This window comes from Crotalus tigris, unplaced genomic scaffold (genome assembly GCF_016545835.1).
Source record: "Crotalus tigris isolate CLP2741 ecotype Arizona unplaced genomic scaffold, ASM1654583v1 scf7180000017601.7605149639:7615979, whole genome shotgun sequence".
Taxonomy (NCBI): Eukaryota; Metazoa; Chordata; class Lepidosauria; order Squamata; family Viperidae; genus Crotalus; species Crotalus tigris.
In genome coordinates, this window is record NW_024096505.1 from 4,814,576 (window position 1) to 4,835,122 (window position 20,547).

At 37.9% G+C, this 20,547-nt stretch overlaps 1 protein-coding gene across 1 annotated transcript in view; it reads right to left on the reverse strand.

The window, feature by feature from the left end:
* Positions 1-122: 122 nt before the first annotated feature.
* Positions 123-20,547, reverse strand: part of MORC3 (MORC family CW-type zinc finger 3) — a 50,227-nt gene continuing 29,802 nt past the window's right edge. Inside the window, exons 9-17 of the mRNA XM_039370050.1 lie at positions 18,334-18,431; positions 17,374-17,475; positions 17,145-17,267; positions 16,991-17,059; positions 10,802-10,844; positions 9,507-9,676; positions 5,358-6,210; positions 2,246-2,409; positions 123-1,407 (exon numbers count right to left, since the gene is read on the reverse strand). Of these exons, the coding sequence (XP_039225984.1) occupies positions 1,254-1,407; positions 2,246-2,409; positions 5,358-6,210; positions 9,507-9,676; positions 10,802-10,844; positions 16,991-17,059; positions 17,145-17,267; positions 17,374-17,475; positions 18,334-18,431 (1,776 nt within the window). The 3' untranslated portion in view covers positions 123-1,253. The remainder of the gene's footprint in view (positions 1,408-2,245; positions 2,410-5,357; positions 6,211-9,506; positions 9,677-10,801; positions 10,845-16,990; positions 17,060-17,144; positions 17,268-17,373; positions 17,476-18,333; positions 18,432-20,547) is intronic.

The window sequence follows — 20,547 nt, forward strand, 5'->3', positions numbered from 1 at the left end:
CTCAACACAAAATTTGAACCTATTCCCTTTTTGGCAGGTTGTCCTATTGATAGAAATGTAAGTGCTTTTACATTGTTTATTTCCAAATTTTTATTGGATTGATAGAATAAAAAACACAGAAGTCAATATGTGTATGTGATTTATTGTTAGAAAAAATGTATTTGTGTATTTACATTTGTTCCTGTTATGCAGAACATGAGAATATGTTTTCACCATTTAATACAAAATATATACATTTCTCATTTATTTCATGTAAATAAAAACTTATTTCCAGTTATTTACTTTTCTTCAAAGTGTAAATGTACAGTATAAATTTAAATAATGTTTTCCATACAGACAAGATTTATTTTACTCAGACTTTACAGTACATTCATCTATCAAACAATAATGTGAATAATGAACAATATATAACTTACAAAGTTAGGAAAAACAATGTGGAAAAAATAAATCCTTAAAACTAATTTTGATAAAACACTCATACCTATTCAACAAAACATGATCTAACAGTATAACAATCATTATGCAATACTCTTAATCAGTATTTATAATACATCATCAGGTATCAAAACTCAGAAATACTCATAGGCCACTATAAAATACTAGTAATTTGGGGAAAATGCTACTTGACAAAATTGCCAGTGTTTTTTAAAAGTAACTTTAAAAAGGTATATAACACCATTTATAGTATCTGTGATTAATTTCTGAATGTGTTATAAAAATTAAATATATCTATAAGAAATGCTGAAAATTCAAAAGGGGTAATACAATGCACCTGTAGTGGCATTTGAAGCCTTTGAAATTAGGATAAAACTTGACATGGAGTTAAGACTGTCTTTCTGTTAATAGTACCACACATGCACATTTTGATTTTCACCAGCTATGCTAAATAAAATATTAACCCAAGTTTTATTTCCAATTTAGCAATGACAAGTGTCCTTCTTTCCTGTCACCACAAACCCCAGAAAGCAAAGTGTCTATATAGTTCCTTCACAGGTCTTGCTTTCAGGAGTTGCTATTTGCCACAGCTATTGTCATAACCACAATAGTGGTTATGAAACAATTCCTTCCACAATGTCTTCATTCAAGACATTCACTCTGTTTGTGGCACTATTAACCCTTTGAAAATCTAGCTGAAACATTTCAAGAATATATTTAACTCCTAAATAATTTGGATATTTTTTTTTTTTGCAGATTTGAAGCTTCACAATAGAATACAAATTTGAGCAAAGCATGATGAGGCAGTGAAAAAAACATTAAGTACTATTAATTTCATTCATATGTTCTACAACTTGTCCTAGGATTTCATCAACTACATCAACGTCGTAGTTCACTTGTTTCAAGTCAAGATCGGGCATTATTGTTGCCAGTAGCAGTCCCACATTAACTCGCAGTGATCGCAACTTCAGGCTACAGAAAAGACAACATTGAGTACATTAGTTAAAAAGTTTTACCTACAGCTTTTACATACAATTGTACATACAACTTCAACACTTAATATATTTCCTGAGCATTTTATTTTTTCCTTATTTTTTTAAGGTATTCTAAAATATATATTAAAGTACCCCACCTTAAAATGCGTCTTGACAATGTGGTTACTGAACAGAGAAGAGCTTTGAATAATTGTAGTTCTGAACTAAAATGAGTTAAGAATTGCTCTGCTCTTCAAAACAAAGTTTCAGCTTTTCCAGAAATCTTGACAAATTGTAATATTTTGTACAAGGAGTTTTGTTTAACATTTTCAATCACAAAGGATAAAAATTGTGAGAAGTGCCCTGCTTAAACCACTTATATGCTTAAGAGCATAATTTAGAATGTAAATTATTAGTGTTTCTTTTGGCTGACCATAATACAGTGCAAAACATTTTTTGTTTATATTATTTTCAATTCAAAATATATTCTTTAAAACTGGTCAAAACAGATGTTTAAAATAAGAACAATTGGTGGATATTCTGAATTTGAAAAGCTTTAACTCACAATATACTGCACACTCCTAGCAGACATGTGGATGGATTAAGGAGGTAAAATTTTAGGTGAAAATCATTACGGAGTAGATCAGTGGTTCTCAACCTTTTCTTCACCTTTAAATGTTAAGATATAAATCATAACATTTCTTCAAGTCTTCACGGACCTCATAGGTCTGCAGACCACATGTGTAGATAGAAGTTGGAACCACTGGAGTAGATAGAATTTTCAGACATTAATGAAGATTTTAATACGCTTTTTCATGGATATAAAAAAAATCTACCTTTCCCCATCAGAATAATTTACAGGTTCTTCAAGATTACTAGCCACAGAATCATTTGTTTGTGTAACCGTTTGTGGAACAGAAGCTTTTAACTGTCCAATTTCTGTTTTTAGCTCTTCGCACTGAAAATGCAGTTGGTTTTTTTCCATTTCAAGGAGTTCAATCTGAAAGAGATAAGTCAAAACTTTCCATTCAAAATATTCACAACTCTGTATTTAAACTATGTGTATTTCAGGTTGTGCAAATTTTTCAAAAGGTTCACAATGCTTAAGACTGCATAGATGACTTCTAAGTTGTTTCATGGCGGCAGCTTCTAAAAGTTTGCATGCAAAATTTGCAAACAATGCAGCTATTTTAACAATTCAGAAAGAGTATGTACTTATATGCATTGTGAAGTACCTTTCTGAATGCTCTGCACAGTTAAACACAAGTTGGGGAAGTAAGTTTTTAATATATTATTGTTGTTGTTTAGTGTTATCGCTAGACCCCTGGCTTTAAATTTTTGAACACTATGCACAAAATACCTAGGAACAGAATGGGATATATTATTAGTGGGATGTCATGCAAAAACAAAACAAAACCCCTATACCAGTGGTGGCGAACCTATGGCATGTGTGCCAGAGGCGGCACTCAGAGCTCTCTGTGTGGGCACATGCGCCATGCCCCAGAGATGGTAACCGTTCCTCTTCAACCAGCCACCTGCTAACTAGCTGAGGTCCCACATGGCCAGATGCATCCCAGCACCCATGCGCTCGCTGGCCTCTCTGTGCAGAGCTGATGGTGTCAGGCAGCAGCCACCTCGGCCCATCTCACCTTGCCCTGTGACAATGGCACCCCTGCCTTGCCTCGCCTCACCCCACAGGATGAGCCTCCTGTCCATCACCCCACCTGCCAGAGACCCCCTGGATCTCCCCCAACCCTCCCTGACCCCCACAGGCATCCCTCCCCATGAGCAACATCAAGGTGATCACACCCACCTTGGCCACACCCACCCAATTTGCCATGATCACCACAGCCATGCCTACCTGGCACCCGGCGATAAATAAGTGGTATTTGGGTTGCAGTTTGAGCACTCGGTCTCTAAAAGGTTCGCCATCACTGCCCTACACTGACTGAATTTTCAATACGTTTTTATGGTACAGCTTATGGTACAGCTTATTTACATTAAAGGAGACCAAATAAGTTCTCTTGTATATAAATATATAAAAGAAATAAGAAAGCCCAAAGAAAGAATGGAAGCAAACAACCAGATGTTCTCCAGATTTTTTAAAAATAAGTATTCTCAACAATTCTCTTTATTTCATAGCTTAACTATGGCTGAAGAAGAGTTGTAATCATAAATATGTCAAAAATATTAGACTATAATACAGTACTGCATATTGAGCTTGTTTTTGTTTAAATACTATTCAGATGACCTTCCAAAAGTTAAAGATAGGTAGGTAGATTGATGGATAGACAGAAACAATCTTCTTTCTTGTTGGCTGCCAGTCTTTCAACATTCAGAAATTGAACAAATGCAGATCAAAATATGGAATCAAATTTTACTGTTTTTAAAAATGAGGGAAGCCACAGGAGCTGTTTGAATTTTGGCCAAAATATTAATCTTGCCATATCAGTCTATAACACTAGTGGTTTAATTTAATTTAATATTCAAAACATAAGCAACTGTAATATTTAGTTTATTAATATCACAAAACTGTTTTTTAACAAATTCCAATAAACACAAACCTATGCACACTGGGAATAAATCCAATTGAAGACTTATAATTCATATGTTTACTAAAAAAAAAACCAATTTTATATATGAATTCAACACTTAATTCCTCTGTTGTTATTTGACTTCAGAAAACAGGGCTGTACAAATTTTTGTCAAATCGCTGAATCCTCAATGTGAAGGCTAGCTTTTGGGCTGTGAGCGTTTAAAGTAATGTAAGTGTTATCACGTTTCCCCAAAAATAAGACCGGGTTTTGTTTTTTTTGCCTCCAAAAGAGGCACCAGATCTTATTTTCAGGATAGGCCTTACCTCACCTCAGATACCAAGAGCCCCACCCAGGTGGTCCACTTCTTCAGGAGACAAAGTTGCATTCGGGCCTGCATTTTGCAGTCAGGCCTTCCCACACCTAAGCAGTCAAGTACCGAGCTATAGATTCAATCCATAACTTGGTGCTTGGCTACTGAGGTCTTGCAGAACTGAGCCATAGATTGAATCCATAGCTCGGTTCTTGGCTGCACAGGCCTTCCGGAAAGCCCTGACTGAGAAATGCAGGCCTGGAGCCGGCAAGGAGAGGCCTGGCTGCAAGGTAAATGCGGGGGGGGGGGGGGCTCCACACCCACACCCACACCCTAGCTTGATTTTTAGGTGTGTGCCTCGCCCCAAAATTAGGGCTTATTTTTGGGATAAGGCTTATATTAGGCCCACCCCTAAAAATCAAGCTGGGGCTTATTGTAGGTGTAGGCCTTACTTTTGGGAAAACACAGTAGCAACTAGCCAATCTTACCTAATGTCAAAAAAATTAAGTAAAACTAGACCTGATGAATAGTACTTAGAGAAAATACTAGGGTTTCAAGATAGGCAATTTGTCCACAAAGTCACTAGGAAACAAGACTGAATCAAAGACTTCATTTTTATGTATTGTTGACTACTCTACTCTATTTAGGAAATAAGAACCACAAAGTTGATGTCTTGCATTAGTTTGTTAGATTAAATGACCAATACCATATTTATATCAAAATGGGCCTTCTCTTTACTTACCTAGCTTTCTGTTTCCATCAGATGAAATTTGACAGAACCCACTGAAGTAGAAATAATGCACTTTTATTTAGACTGAAGTCCTACTAACTAATTATGTATTTATTAATACTAATGGGATTTTGAGAAAAATAAAAGTGTTATACACAAGGTGCAGGATAAATCCTGACAAATGCAGCTTGAGAATAAATTAAGTTGCAATGCATCAATCCTACCACATAAATATATTTTTTTATTTATAAATTTTATTGGTTTTTAAAACATAAACAAAATAAAAATTGCAGTATTACAATAACTGCAAAAATTGAGAAAAAAATAGCTACAATCAACTTGGTTTATTACATAAGTATTTGTAAACATACCTCATTTTTATACTGATCTCTTTCAATACTGCATTTGTCTAGCTGTCTGAAAAGATCATCCAGCTGTACAGCCATCTCGTCTTCTTCAGTTTTCCTTTCACTGTTTCTACACTTACTGCATTCAGATTTTAAATTCTGTAGTGCAGTATATAGTTTTTTCAGCCTTTTCATCTCATTCAGTGCCTGCTCATAGAGACTCAAAATCTCCTCTGGGCTTCTTCCTTTAATTTTTTCCAGTTCTTCATCTGATAGAATACTATTTGTTTCCGTTGACTGATGGCACATTTCCTTTTTCATTTGTTTATCATTCATTTCCACAATTTTTTGCTCCAATGTCTTTACTTTTTTGAACAACATTTTACACTGTTCTTCATATTTTTCTTTTTCATTTTTGGCTAACTGCAACTGAAAATTTAATTCATTTATTTTGCTGTCCACATCCCCCAAAGCAGACTCAGAAATGCCAGCAGGTTCTAATATGGTCAATTCAGGCTCCAATCTGGATAGCTGATTCTTTTCAACACTGACCTCTTCTTCTTCTTTCTTTACTGCAAGCCACTCTACTTCTGTTTGTGTGGCTGCAGTTCCTTTTGTACATTCTACTTCTGAGCAAGCATCTTTGCTTTTGGAATCTTCTCCATCACCCCCAATATAATCTAAATTGGCACCACCTTCAACTTTTACTATTTTGATGTCACAGTCTTCTGTTGCAGGCTTTGGAGTACTGTTCTCCTCCAAAATGATGACATCATTGTCATCATCATTATCTTTTTTGTTCTCAAATGCTTGGCTAGTCACCCGTGTGATCTTAATTTGCAGTGGTACATCAGAATTGGTACGTTTTCGTTTAAGCCTACAGAAACAGCAAGAGATGTATATTATACCAACATTTTAAAAGTAACATTGTATTTGTTTGTATTGTTTTCTAAATAGAAAGTCCATTTAAAGAGAGATAATAAATTGAAAGGTTCTTGTAAAGCAGACATGTCAAACTCGCGATGTCACGCAACATATCGGAGCTTTTTCGCCATTGCTGGCAATGGGGTGGGCGCGGCTCTGGTATGATGAAACCGGCCCGCGGGCTGGCAGTTTGACACTCCTGTTGTAAAGGGTGGGCCTACACACAGAAAGGACCAGCAGCTGGATATTGGTAGTTAATGCCTCTTATGGGTAGGAGAGGTACCAGTTGCCAGTAGAATGATATGTTGGTTTGCCCACTGAAGAGACATGGTCTCTAAACTCAAGTTAAATAAAATAGTGTGACTACTCCTTCAGAAGCCTGCTTTTCCCAGAACTGTAGCAACTTTGCCTCTTTATAGGATTGTGCTCCCCAAATGAACCGATCTGTGGCAACTTAGATAATATAGCTTGATAATGTAGCCTGAGTAGTCACTCATATCTGTCATTTGTCAAATTACTGTTGATTGCTGTAATTTACTTTATATGAGATAGCCTTGAAGAAACCCAGAAGTTTCAGTTAATGAAAAATATAACTGATTGTGTGCTACTTGTACCTGCTATTGTCATGTTACACTGCTGATATGGGAGCAGCACTGGTTGCTAATTTATTTAGCAGTTCAAGTTGCTTATTGTTATCTATAAAACCCTATGTAATTGGGCAACTGGGTATCATTAAGACTATCCCATGACAAACCTACTTATCTAATATGTACAGAGTGTGCCTTATTAGGTGGAAAAGAAGCAGATGTTTTATTTGGTGTCTTTTCCTACTTTGGAACAGTCTATCTTTCTCATGGTCTTTGAAAGACAAACTCAACAGAGAAACAGTTTGCCTAAAAATGGCTTTGGCTGACATTAAAACAATGACTTGATGCTTAAAGCAGAGTTTATTTAAAAAGCTAACACAGCTTGAAGAACACAGCAGAGAATCCTCAAGAACAACAGGCAAGCAGGCTGCTAAAATTGCTGCAGATGCTGAATTAATAGAATTAAGACTAATAATTAAAAGGGAAAATCAGGTTAGTGGGGGGAGGGGAGTAGTTACTAAGGGATTCTGCTTTTGCTTATGTAAACAAGATCACTAAATAAATTTTCTCCTGACACCCTATTAGTGGGTAGAAACTTGTATCTCCATACCTGCCTCACCTGCACAACTACAATAAACTTGGCTCAAATCATACACTTAAAGGGCCAGGGGTTTTCCCTTTCCTCTTCCAGAATTGTGGAATATTGATAGGCTTTCAGAAATTATTACATTACCGTATTTTCCGGCGTATAAGACGACTTTCTAAGACACAAAAACCTTCTTAAAAGTTGGGGGTTGTCTTATACGCCGAGTCGTCTTATACGCCGGAAAATACGGGTATTCTATTTTATTCCTTTACACATGTGGTTTGGTATATTACTCATCAAGTTTTCTCTCCCCCCCCCTCACTCAAAAAGAGTCCTTGATTGGTAGAGTGGCAGTGGGAAGAGCAATTAAACTCTAAGCTGTTTGTTTCAGCAATCCGTCCCCGCGGCTCACCTCTAGCAGGCGTGTGGTTTGCAGCTGCTTTTTGCTAACTTGAAGTCACAGGCTGATAAATGCCTGGGGGTCTCAATCTGTCTCCTCGCTGCTTCGCACTTTCTGAGCTGGAGATCAGGGTGGGAGGGAAGGATTGGAGGGAGAGGGAGGAGGGAAAGGAGGGTGTGTGTGTGTGTGTGTGTGTGTGTGTGCGCGTGTGCGCGCGCTTCTCCTCGCTGCTTTCTGAGCTGGGAAGGACTGGAGGAAGAGGGAAAGGAGGCCACGCCCACGCGCGCGCGCGCACACACACACACACACACACACACGCTTTGCATTTTCCGAGTTGGAAATCGGGGTGGGAAGGGAGGATTGGAGGGAGAAAGGAGGCGTGCGTGCGTGCGTGTGTGCTTACTGGAAATCAATAGCCATTTTTACAGTACTGCACAAAAATTACTTTTTCCTTATCTCACTCCTTAATTTTCATTAATGTGCCATGAATAGCCAATGCAGATATGCATGCTTCAGCAGGTGAATCATTTTGTACAGAAATCAGCAAGGTTTAAATAAGTTAAAAATTACAACAAGCAACTACTGAAATATCTGTCAGCGCGTCCTCTTCGGTGCCCAGAAAAGAGCCGACAAACAGGAACGAATGACAAGCGAATGGCCTTTAATCCATACAGCAACAAAGTTAGCACTGGGAGTGAGTTGCTCCCAGTGCTTTACATAGGCTCCCACTTGCTGTTCCCACCCCCCCCACCCGGCAAACCAGCATCCAGCCTGTGGTGAATAAAAGCAATTAGCAGAGGCGTCACCCCCCCCCCCGCTTGACGTGCCATTCTCTCCATGGCATTCCAGGAAACAGAGTAAGGCAAGTTCCTCTTTCCCTTGCTGTCTCTCATTGTGCTCCCTGCCCCTAAGTGTCTCTGGCAGTCTGGTGTGCACGCGCACACACACACACACACACTTCTCCTTGCTGCTTTGCACTTTCTGAGCTGGAAATCAGGGTGGGGGGGAAGGATTGGAGGGAGAGGGAAGAGGGAAAGGAGGCGAGTGTGTGTGTGTGTGTGCACAAGCACGCTTCTCCTCGCTGCTTTCTGAGCTGGGAAGGATTGGAGGGAAGAGGGAAAGGAGGCATGTGTGTGTGTGCTCCTATCATCATCAGTTCAGTTTGGTTGACAGCTTAGAAAACAAACAGCATGGCAGCTCCCATGGTTTTATTGTCTTATCCTTCCTTTCAGCTTTAGAGTGAATTAGGAAAAGTTTAATCCACTTGCACTGTTTTATGTTTATATGTTTGATGACAGCCTTATGTTTATAAATGACAGTTTTTCTGCTAAGTACCTGCATGTCATAAGCATTTGAATTAAAATTACCATATTGAAATCAAATCTGATGTTTTTTAATTTTTATTTGGAAGAGGGGTAGTCTTATACGGTGAGTATAGCCCAAACTCTATATTTTAACTGGAAAAGTTGGGGGTCGTCTTATACGCCCAGTCGTCTTATACGCCAGAAAATACGGTACTATTTTGATAGAGATAGGGTGCCATCAATGTTATATCAAGTTACATTAGGAAATAAATATATATATGGGGATGTATTGATAGACAGTTATATTATTATGTAGAACCAGCAAATGATTGAAATGGTATAAAAGTTGCATTAAAAAATAAATGTACTGACCTATTTTCAGAATCTGAATGTGGAGAAGATACTGATGTATCTGATATATTTAAAGTCCTGTTTAGAGGTGTACTTGAAGTTTCTACATGCAATCTTGAAATACTTTCATCCATTGCTGGGGATGCATTCGACAAGACGGATGATGTTTGCAAATACATTTCATTATATATCTGTGGAAAATGCATAATTTCATAACAATTAGACAGGAATCACTTTTCTTCAAGATATTTCTCTTTAAAATGGTGATATATAACTAGAACAGATAATACCAGGATAATTACTTTATTTTTTTACCTCACAATTGTTTGAATTAGATGTCAAATAGAACATAAAATGTTCACCGAATATATTTATACATATAAATATAGTCTATGTCAGTGGTGGCGAACCTATGGCACAGGTGCCAGAGGTGGCACTTGGAGCCCTCTCTGTGGGCACATGTGCCGTTGCCTCAGCCTTGCCTCCCCCTGCGACCCCCTCCTCACCAGCAGGCCTCTGAAGGAGTCGCCCCCGAGCATGGCTCACACGGAGCAGCGCAGCCAAGGACATGGCAGCCAGGCAGCATAGACAAGACTCTACCCTCACGCCCCATCGCAGACACTTGATGCTGTGTGGCGCAGACAGAGGGCGTGGCTATGGCGCTGCTGGGACACCTGGGCGATCTGCGGCAGCCCCTGGAGGCGGTGAGTGGCTCTGCGGGCAGGCGGGGTAGGAGTTGGGGCGGGGTCAGTTTTTGGGCACTCAGTCTGTAAAAGGTTTGCCATCACTGGTCTATGACCTATGATCATTTGTTCAGTGAACGTTTGAAGTCATGACAGCACTGAAGAAATGATGGTTGTAATCAGTGCTCACAGTTCAGACCATCCCAGCACCTCCTGGTCACCTGATCATGATCTGAGCACTTGGTAACCAGGTCATATGACTGGTTGCTATGCCTTCAATCACACTGTTGCCATTTGCAACTCTCCTTGTGACTTCCCCAGAAAATCAATGGAGAAGCTTGCAGGGAAGATCACAAGTTGCTGAGGTTTCCCCATCCACGTGGCCTCCTTTAGTCCCTTTGTGCTTGTATCATATTGGCCAGTTATGCACCCACGCAACTTCCCCACCCCTCTTCTCTCGCACCTTTCCTGCACTAAAGCTCTCATGCATCCCCTCATTCCTTCCCTGATTCTAATTCCTTTATTTTTTCTTCAGGAAAAAATTTCAGCCTTTTTGAAATGTACATACTCACTGATGGAACTGTTTAAAATAAAAGTAAACATACATGCATTTTAATATGTTCAATTACCTACCTGTTGGCTGTATTCCAGTCTTTTCTTTAATTTCTCTCTGTCTCTGTTTGATACAAAGAAGTATTATTACATACATTCAGATTTGATTTTTAATATTTATTATGATGCAGGAAACTGTGTTCTATTTTGAGAGGTTGATCTGCTTGACCTGGTTGCTCAGCACAAGTGCAAACCATTATTTCTTAAAGGTAGGAACACTTACCCAATGTCAACCCATAGGATAGGCACTTTCCATCAAAGGTAGAATTTTCTAACTTGTGCTGGTACAAGCAGTATTGTCTGGTCCACCTGCTGAGTTTATTTTGTTGCAAGTAAATGTCTCCATTCCAGATGGCTAATCTGGGGCGTGGTGTGGCAAGATGTCTTCTGATCATTGGTAACTGCCCCTTAGGGCCATTTTGTCAGGGATTCCACCTCTTTTCTGAACAACACCTTAGGGATGGGCACCAATTGCATCCACTCCTGGATTGGAAGGCTTTGCTGACAAGACAGTCATGATCTCTTATTTGAATTACTGTAACATCCTCTATACAGGGCTGCCCCTGAAGAGCATTTAGAAACTTCAAATGGCAAGGCTGCACAGGTAGTGAAGAGTGTTGGATAATTGATGTAGATACCACTATTATGTGAGCTGTACTACTAGTGTTCTAGTAATTCAAAATACAGGTTATCACCTTTAAAATACTTCATGGCTTGAGGCCGCATTACCTAAGGGACTGTCTTCTTCCAATAATTTCTATCCATTTAGCAGGTTGGGCATATTATAGGTCCTGTGAGCCAAGGAATGTTGGCTGACAGGGACCAGGAGACATGCCTTCCTTGCTGTAGCCCCTTCTCTCTCAAATATTCTCCCTTTAGAGATCAGAATGACCCCCATCCTGTTGACCTTTTGTAATCACAGGAAGATTTGGTTGTGTGTCTGGGCCTGGAGCCCCACCTCTTGGCTGTTTTAGCATCTATGGCAATAGTGCTATGTAGCAAACACATATATTTATTTTGTATTGTTTTAATTGTTTTAAATTTGTTTTTATGTTTTATAGTACATGCCACCCAGAGAGGGGTGCCTACAAATAAACAAACAAACAAATATCTTCAACACTGTCTGTTTCTATGGATGGACTATGTTGGAATATTCATGAGCAGGAAGAGTCATGTGGTAACTCAGTCAGCCAGTGTGAAGAAAGTGTCTGTGCAAAAAGAGTATTGAGTTAGGAGCTGGATTTCCAGTCTCAGGTTTCTCTTTGTATCTCTGTGAGAAGTCTTCAATTGAGCTATGTTGCTGTAAAGAAGAATGTATGGTATTGTAAATATTTTATATGAATATAAAGAAGTTATTTTGAATCAGCTAAATGCAGTCAACTGTGAGAGCGTCTGATTTATTTTTTCACCAATAGAGAAATTAAAATTCTCTAACAGGTTATGGGCCCAGAGCTTACTAAGGACTGCATTGTAATTTAAAGCTGGAAGAAATTGCCTGTGTTTAGAAAGTATAAGAACAGGGCAGAATTAGCAGAATGGCTGCAATGGAATTTAAGGAAAGCTGTGTGCCTCGTTTAGGCCAGAAGAATTACATTGTATGGGCTGCAAAAATGGAATGTTTACTCAAAGCAAAAGAGCTGTGGTATATTGTTGAAAATCTACCACAAGTGTTTGCAGCAGTTGATCAGAAAAGTCATGATCGAGTAATGGCTTATCTCATCTTGAATTTAGATGATGAACAATTTCTAAATGTTGCAAATTTAAAGACTGCAAAGGAGATTTGGTTGAAGTTGAGAGCTGTGCACGTGAATGTTTCTGCATGCAATATAGTGCAATTGTCAAGAAAACTTTACAGGGCCTGTTTGCAACCAGGTGAATCTGTGGAACAGCATTTAAATAAAATGCAAAGTTTATTTTTGGACTTAGAACAACGTGGAATTAAATTCCCTGAGTCCCAGAAGGTTTTATTGGTGTTGAACAGTTTAGATAAAACCTGGAAAGACAAGTTTCTGCCATATTTGAGTGTAAAGAAGACAAGACTTAAATTTTGAGGCTTTAAAGGCATGTTTGCTTAATGAACAAGAAAAGCGCCACAGGAGGTGAAATTCCTGAGGAGGGGGTCCAGACTGCAAGTCTCCGGAGGAGAAACATTTTGCAAGCAGAGAGCTCAGCAAGAAAAGAATTGCTACATTTGTGAAAAGACACATCTGAAAAGGAACTGTTTGCAAAGGAACAATTTGCAGCAAAGGATATTTGTGCAACCAAAAAGGATTGATTTGGAAAAGGAACAGTTTGGTGTTGCAAAAGTTTGCTATAGCAACAACAGAGATAAATGGCTAATAGATAGTGGGGCAAGTCAAACAATTGTTAATGACTCTGAATTATTTTGCAGGTTTGTTCAAGTAGCACAAGAAGCTGTGGCTTTGGCAAATGGCCAGAAAGCAAAAGTCATCGGAAAAGGCGATGTAAAAATTCCGTATTTGGAATCAAAGTTTACCAATGTGCTTTGTGTACCTGAGATGGAACATAATTTGTTAAGTGTGTCTAATTTAGACAAACAAGGTTTTGAGATCATTTTTGTAAATGGGAAGTGTCTCATCAAAAGGAATGGGAATATTTGTGCAGAAGGCATAAAGGAAGATAATCTATATGTATTGCAGGGACAAAAGGTTCAATGTTCCCATATATTTAAGAATGTTGCAGAGCATGATTCATGTGTTCATCTTCTACGTAGAAGACTTGGCCATGCAAGCTTTAAAGTTTTGCAGCAAATGCAAGATTTTGCAGAAGGGCTAAATTTGAAGGGATGCAAAACATATTTGGACTGCAGTATGCAAAGCATCAAAGTCAAAGGCATTCCCAGTTAGTAAATGTAGCACAAGACAAACAAAAAGAGTTCTAGAGCTGGTCCATGCAGATCTGGTGGGACCTATGCAAGCCAGTTTGGGAGGAGCAAAATATGCACTGGTAATTGTTGATTATAGCAGATATAGTTTTTGCTACTTGCTTAGAACAAAGACAGAGGTGCTACAACAATTCAAACAGTGGGTAAGTTTTGTAGAGAGAAGGTACAGACAACAAGTGTGTCAGTTGCAAACTGACAGAGGTACTGAATTTATGTCAACTAAATTCCAACAATGGTTGGGGCAGTTGGGGATAAGACACAGACGTACAAATCCTTACACAGTAGCAGAGAAAGGTGTAGCTGAAAGAAGGAATGGTGTTTTGCAAACAATGAAAGATTCATTATTAGAGGATTCTGGTATGAGCAGGTCATATTGGGGAAAAGCCATATTGACTGCAAATTATATAGTTAACAGGCTGTGGAGTTCCTCCATTAATAATACTCTATATGCCATTCTATATGGGAGAAAGCCATCACTGGCACATTTGAGAATTTTTGGAAGTACTGCATGGGTACATATTCCAAAAGCAATCAGAAGAAAGGGACAGCAAAAGGCAAGAAAGCTCAGGTTTGTGGGCTATGAGCCAGGATCAAAAGGATATTGCTTTAGCGATGGAAGTAAAAGAATTGTAATTTCAAGGTCTGCTAATTTCGCAGAACAAAATTGGGACAGAATTAATGCAAATTCTGGGTATGTGTCACTTAATGACGGTGATCTATTTAATGACAATAACTCATTTAATGATAAAAAATGATTATTGAAGATGTCAGTGTTCAGGGAGGAGAGGCTGAACAAGACATGAAGCCAGATAGACTTGAGACACAGGAGCAGTTAATACCACGTAGGTCAGAGCGATGTAATAAAGGAATTCCGCCTGACAGGTATTCTGCCAGCAAGGTAAAGGTTTGCAATGTGTAGTATGAAGTTATAAAGAAATGTTGGCATTACCAAAAGCTGAACAAGAAAGATGGAAGGAGGCCATGGATAAAGAGATGAAATCCATGGGAGACCATGTTTAAATCAGTGACTTTGCCATAGGGAACCAAAGCTGTGGGTTGTAAGTGGGTTTATAAGAAAAATGATGTACATCATTGCCAAATGATGATGTACAGTTGTTGCAAGATTTAAATATTAATGTAAAAGAATCTGTAAAGGTATTTGAAGACAATGCTGCCTGTATAAAAATGGCAACTGGTGACAGGGTGAAGAACAGAAGTAAACATGTAGACATTAAGTATTGTAATGTCAGGGAAGCTGTAAAAGGAAAATTGATTAGTTTACATCATTGTTCTTCTGAGGATAATTTGGCAGACATGATGACTAAACCATTGGGTAGTGTTCACTATGGAGAATGTGTTAAGTCAATAGGTCTGATGTCTCTTCCTGTCATGAAGGGAGGAGTGTTGGAATATTCATGAGCAGGAAGAGTCATGTGGTAACTCAGTCAGCCAATGTGAAGAAAGTGCTACTGAGTCTGTGCAAAAAGAGTATTGAGTTAGGAGCTGGATTTCCAGTCTCAGGTTTGTCTCTGTATCTCTGTAAGAGGTCTTCAATTGAGCTATGTTGCTGTAAAGAAGAATGTATGGTATTGTAAATATTTTTATATGAATATAAAGAAGTTATTTTGAGTCAGCTAAATGCAGTCAACTGTGAGAGCTTCTGATTTATTTTTTTACCAATAGAGAAATTAAAATTCTCTATGTCTAAAGGATATTAATGAAGGAATGATAGTGTTATCACAGAAAACTGGTCTTGTCTGGTGTGCAGTGCCCAATGAAAATACATCAAGATGGAGATTACAACAGACTTTACTCTGCACAGAAGGACACGGGGACTACTTCTACTAGGCCTGTATAAAGGCCACACCTTAAATAATATATTTTTATAAATTTATTTGCTCATAAGCCCCATAAGCCATCCCCTTAGATCACCCAAAAGACTAATTACTTTTATTACTATATTTAGCAAATTGTATATATATATTGTAGCACAATGATCATTTTACGCAATTCTCAGCTACCCCCAAGTTTGCTACCCCCAAGCTCTCTTTTTCTATGAAGCTGTCTTATCCCATAACTACATTTGGGGGTTTCATCAGAGGAAGCATTTCTGAGCATTTTACTGACCAAGCTATTTTCATTATGGCTTATAGTCTAGCAGCTGATTGCAAAATGTTTACAAAGCTAAAATAAGATTTCCTTACAGACATTAAATTTTTAGGGAAAGGAGTCTTTTGACCTTTACTTCAATAGATGTGAAACAAATCTTGCTTGATGCAAAAATATTAAATTATAAATACTGATTTATTTTTTTTTAAAAAAGTGTTGGTTACTTGACAGAGAAGGCATTTGAAATGAAAATAAAAGTGACGGGCCAAGAGAATTACTCAAATAAGGACACTTTATTAAAAAGTGGATGAAGTTTTAAAAACTACAGAGGAAATATAAATGATAAACTAAGGGAACAACCTGGGTAATATCTTTACATTGGATTTACAAATGAGACTTGTAAAAGCCTATGTGATGGGACAAAGAATTGAAAAAAAGATTAAATTCTATGACAGTTTTGAATGAATTGAAGATTAAGATTTGCAGAAGTAAAAAAGAAGGAATGTAAAGTTAGTTTATTTGATGAAGGTTAAAACAGGACGTGTTTTATAAAATTCTGGCAACCCTTTATAGAGTTTTTGCTAACACCTGCAAAGTGTTGATGTCTTATGGGATGGGTTATGGGAAGTTATAGGAGGTAAAAAGCTACCAAACCTATTTATGTAGTATCATACTTACGTTAAAGATTGGAAGCTACTTCTTTATTATAAGTAGCCCTTGATTTATGATCATACATTTAATGTATGACTGTTCAAAATTAGGATGGCTCTGAAAAAAGTCAATACTGGCATATATTGACAACTGTTGCAGCATCCCTGGCATCATCTCAAGTCCAATTGTGGTCTTCAGTTGATAACTATATTTTTTTCCTCTCTTTTTTCTTTTTGTTTCTTGGTACCTTTTACTTTCTTTTTATCTTCCTTTCTCTGAGTTTAATTTGTATTTGTTTTTTATTACTATAATTAAAATCTTCAATAAAAATTATAATCGTCTTGATCTCTTTCATTGAAACATAGTTAAACCCTACCATAATTTGCCTGAATTCTACATCTATTACAGAGGGGCAAATAAAATAAACCAATTTTAAACTGTGTAGAATGAATATAATTTATGCTGACCTTGTCTTTTCACATTCTAAGAAGTGCTTTTAAGATACATGTAAGTATATTTCAAATTTCTTGTTATTGAATACTCACTTTTTTTTATGTGTTTTCTCATACGGTATTAAATCATCATCTTCAGGCTCTTCAGGCACATTACAATTTCTAATTTAAAAAGTAATAAGATATTGTTAATTTTTATGTAGCTAACATTACACCTAAAATGTTATTTCATTTCTACCTACTTTACCTGAACTGAGGGTCAGGGTTATATGAACAGTACCATTTCTCTGGCAAGTGATTAATTCCATCTGGAAGCTTCCTCCATTTTAAGCAAGTATCACATTGAACCCAGGTCTGATCAGGCCGTTTCCTGTAACAAATTATGAGCTATATAAAACCTAGAAAAGTACAACTATAGTTTATAATTATTCAAGCCCAGAAGTATTATGGAAAGATTTATGCTTATAAAAACCTACTGTGTATCGTCAACTAATACTTCCAGAGGATATTCTGTTTTCTTCGCTTGCATCTCATTCCAATAATCATTAAGTTTTTCACCAAGGGCATGTATTGTACGCCTAATAAACGAGAAAGACTATTTTGAAGTTCCTAATACAATTTAACAGCAAATATAATTATCACATAAATGAAACAGAGAATAAGAAAGCAATGATTTGGACTCAAATGTCCAATGAGTGAATATCTTTGATGGCATATTCCTTCCCAGAGAAAAGGAGGCATTTTTTCTTATTCCTTGGGCACCATTGCTTTACCATAAGTTGCTGGTAATATTTTTTTCTTGTGCCTTTCAGTCAGTTTTGACTCCTGGTGATTGCTTGGACACATCTATGTAGTTTTCTTGGCAACATTTCTGGAAGTGGTTTATCATTTTTTATTGCTGACAGAGAATGACTGGCCTGTTGGCTTCATGCCTAAGGCAAAGCTAGAACTCACAGTCTCCTGGTTTCTTATCAGTGCCTTTAACCATTATGCCAAATTAGCTATTGAGAACTGGATCTACTTAAAGATCTAAAGCTCCCCGCCTCAATAACTTCCCTGAAACACCTACAATATGTGCACTCATTTATGGAAATATGCAATTACACGAGAATAAGATAAAACATGCAATATGCTGATCTCCCTTTTAATACTACCATACGCACAAGAAAGACACTAAATCATTTCAGAGTGGAATAGGGCTTTTATCTGGTTAAGTATCAAAAATCCTGATAAAGCAAGGCTTCCATTTGCATGATGTCTTCTGTTTCGATGGAAAGTTAAATAGCTACACCCTTGGTCTTTCACTCAACACAGAGAAGCTAGGATCCATCTAGCATGAAGTTCAATTCATCCAGCTTGGTATAATATCTAGTGTTATAAATAAGAATATTTAATATGTACAAAAACTCTTTTATATTGGTAAAATAAGCATTTACCTATATTCATTAGTATAATCAAAGTCCTGTTTATTATGGGTTGGTTTCAGAAAGTTGCATTCAATAATACCAATTACACCTACACCCATATTGTTTGCCTGTGGAAGAAAAAAAAAGAAAAATGCACATGTTTATCTGTGTTAATATCTGAAAACCATTATAGCTGAACATTCAAACCATTATACAGTAGCTGAACATTCACGCTCTTAATCAAGATGTGTGCTACACAAATATTTATACAGTCAGGTCCAGAAATATTGGGACATCGACACAATTCGAACATCTTTGGCTCTATACAACACCACAATGGAGTTGGAATGAAACAAACACAATGTGCTTTAACTGCAGACTGTCAGCTTTAATTTGAGGGTATGTACATCCAACTCAGGTGAACGGGGTAGGACTTACAGCAGTTTCCATATGTGCCTCCCGCTTGTTAAGTGACCAAAGGTAATGGGACAATTGGCTTCTCAGCTATTCCATGGCCAGATGTGTGATATTCCCTCATTACCCCAATTACAATGTGCAGATAAAAGGCCCACAGTTCATTTCAAATGTGCTATTTGCATTTGGAATTTGTTGCTGTCAACTCTCAAGATGAAATCCAAAGAGCTGTCATTATCAGTGAAGCAAGCCATTATTAGGCTGAAAAAAACAAAACAAACCCATCAGAGAGATAGCAAGAACATTAGTCGTGGCCAAAACAACTGTTTGGAACATTCTCAAAAAGAAGGAACGCACCGGTGAGCACAGCAACACCAAAAGACCCAGGAGACCACGGAAAACAACTGTGGTGGATGACCGAAGAATTCTTTCCCTGGTGAAGAAAACACCCTTCACAACAGTTGGCCAGATCAAGAACACTCTCCAGGAGGTAGGTGTATGTGTGTCAAAGTCAACAATCAAGAGAAGATTTCACCAAAGTGAATACAGAGGGTTCACCACAAGATGTAAACCATTGATGAGCCTCAAAAACAGGAAGACCAAATTAGAGTTTGCCAAACAACATCTAACAAAGGCTTTGCAGTTCTGGAACAAGATCCTATGGACAGATGAGACCAAGATCAACTTGTACCAGAGTGATGGGAAGAGAAGAATATGGAGAAGGAAAGGAACTGCTCATGATCCTAAGCATACCACCTCATCAGTGAAGCATGGTGGTGGTAGTGTCATGGCGTGGGCATGTATGGCTGCCAATGGAACTGGTTCTCTTGTATTTATTGATGATGTGACTGCTGACAAAAGCAGCAGGATGAATTCTGAAGTGTTTCGGGCAATATTATCTGCTCACATTCAACCAAATGCTGCAGAACTCATTGGACGGCGCTTCACAGTGCAGATGGACAATGACCCAAAGCATACTGCAAAAGCAACCAAAGAGTTTGTGAAGGGACAGAAGTGGAATGTTATGCAATGGCCAAGTCAATCGCCTGACCTGAATCCCATTGAGCATGCATTTCACTTGCTGAAGACAAAACTGAAGGGAAAATGCCCCAAGGACAAGCAGGAACTGAAGACAGTTGCAGTAGAGGCCTGGCAGAGCATCACCAGGAATGAAACCCAGCGTCTGGTGATGTCTATGCGTTCCAGGCTTCAGGCTGTGATTGACTGCAAAGGATTTGCAACCAAGTATTAAGAAGGGAAAGTTTGATTTATGATTATTATTCTGTCCCATTACCTTTGGTCCCTTAACAAGTGGGAGGCACATATGCAAACTGCTGTAAGTCCTACCCCGTTCACCTGAGTTGGATGTACATACCCTCAAATTAAAGCTGACAGTCTGCAGTTAAAGCACATTGTGTTTCATTCCAACTCCATTGTGGTGGTGTATAGAGCCAAAGATGTTCAAATTGTGTCGATGTCCCAATATTTCTGGACCTGACTGTATAACACAAAATACACCTAAGAGTTCTTTATTTTAAATAAAGCTGTTGAAAATATTTTTAAAAATAATTTTCCAGTTTTTCACTTCAAAGGTTAAACAGAAAATAGTGCAGCAAGGTATGATTAAAATGATAGAGAAACTGGGAGAAACTATTAATATTCTCAAGTTTTTAAAAGTAACCAAAACAAGGATATTTATACTACGTGAACATTTTACATCATGGCAGGGAGCAGACAAATTGGTTTAGCTAGCATGAGAAAAAACAGCCCTCTCTGCAAGACATATTTAAAAGAGGAGAAAAAATGGGCTGATAAAATCTCATTTTTTAA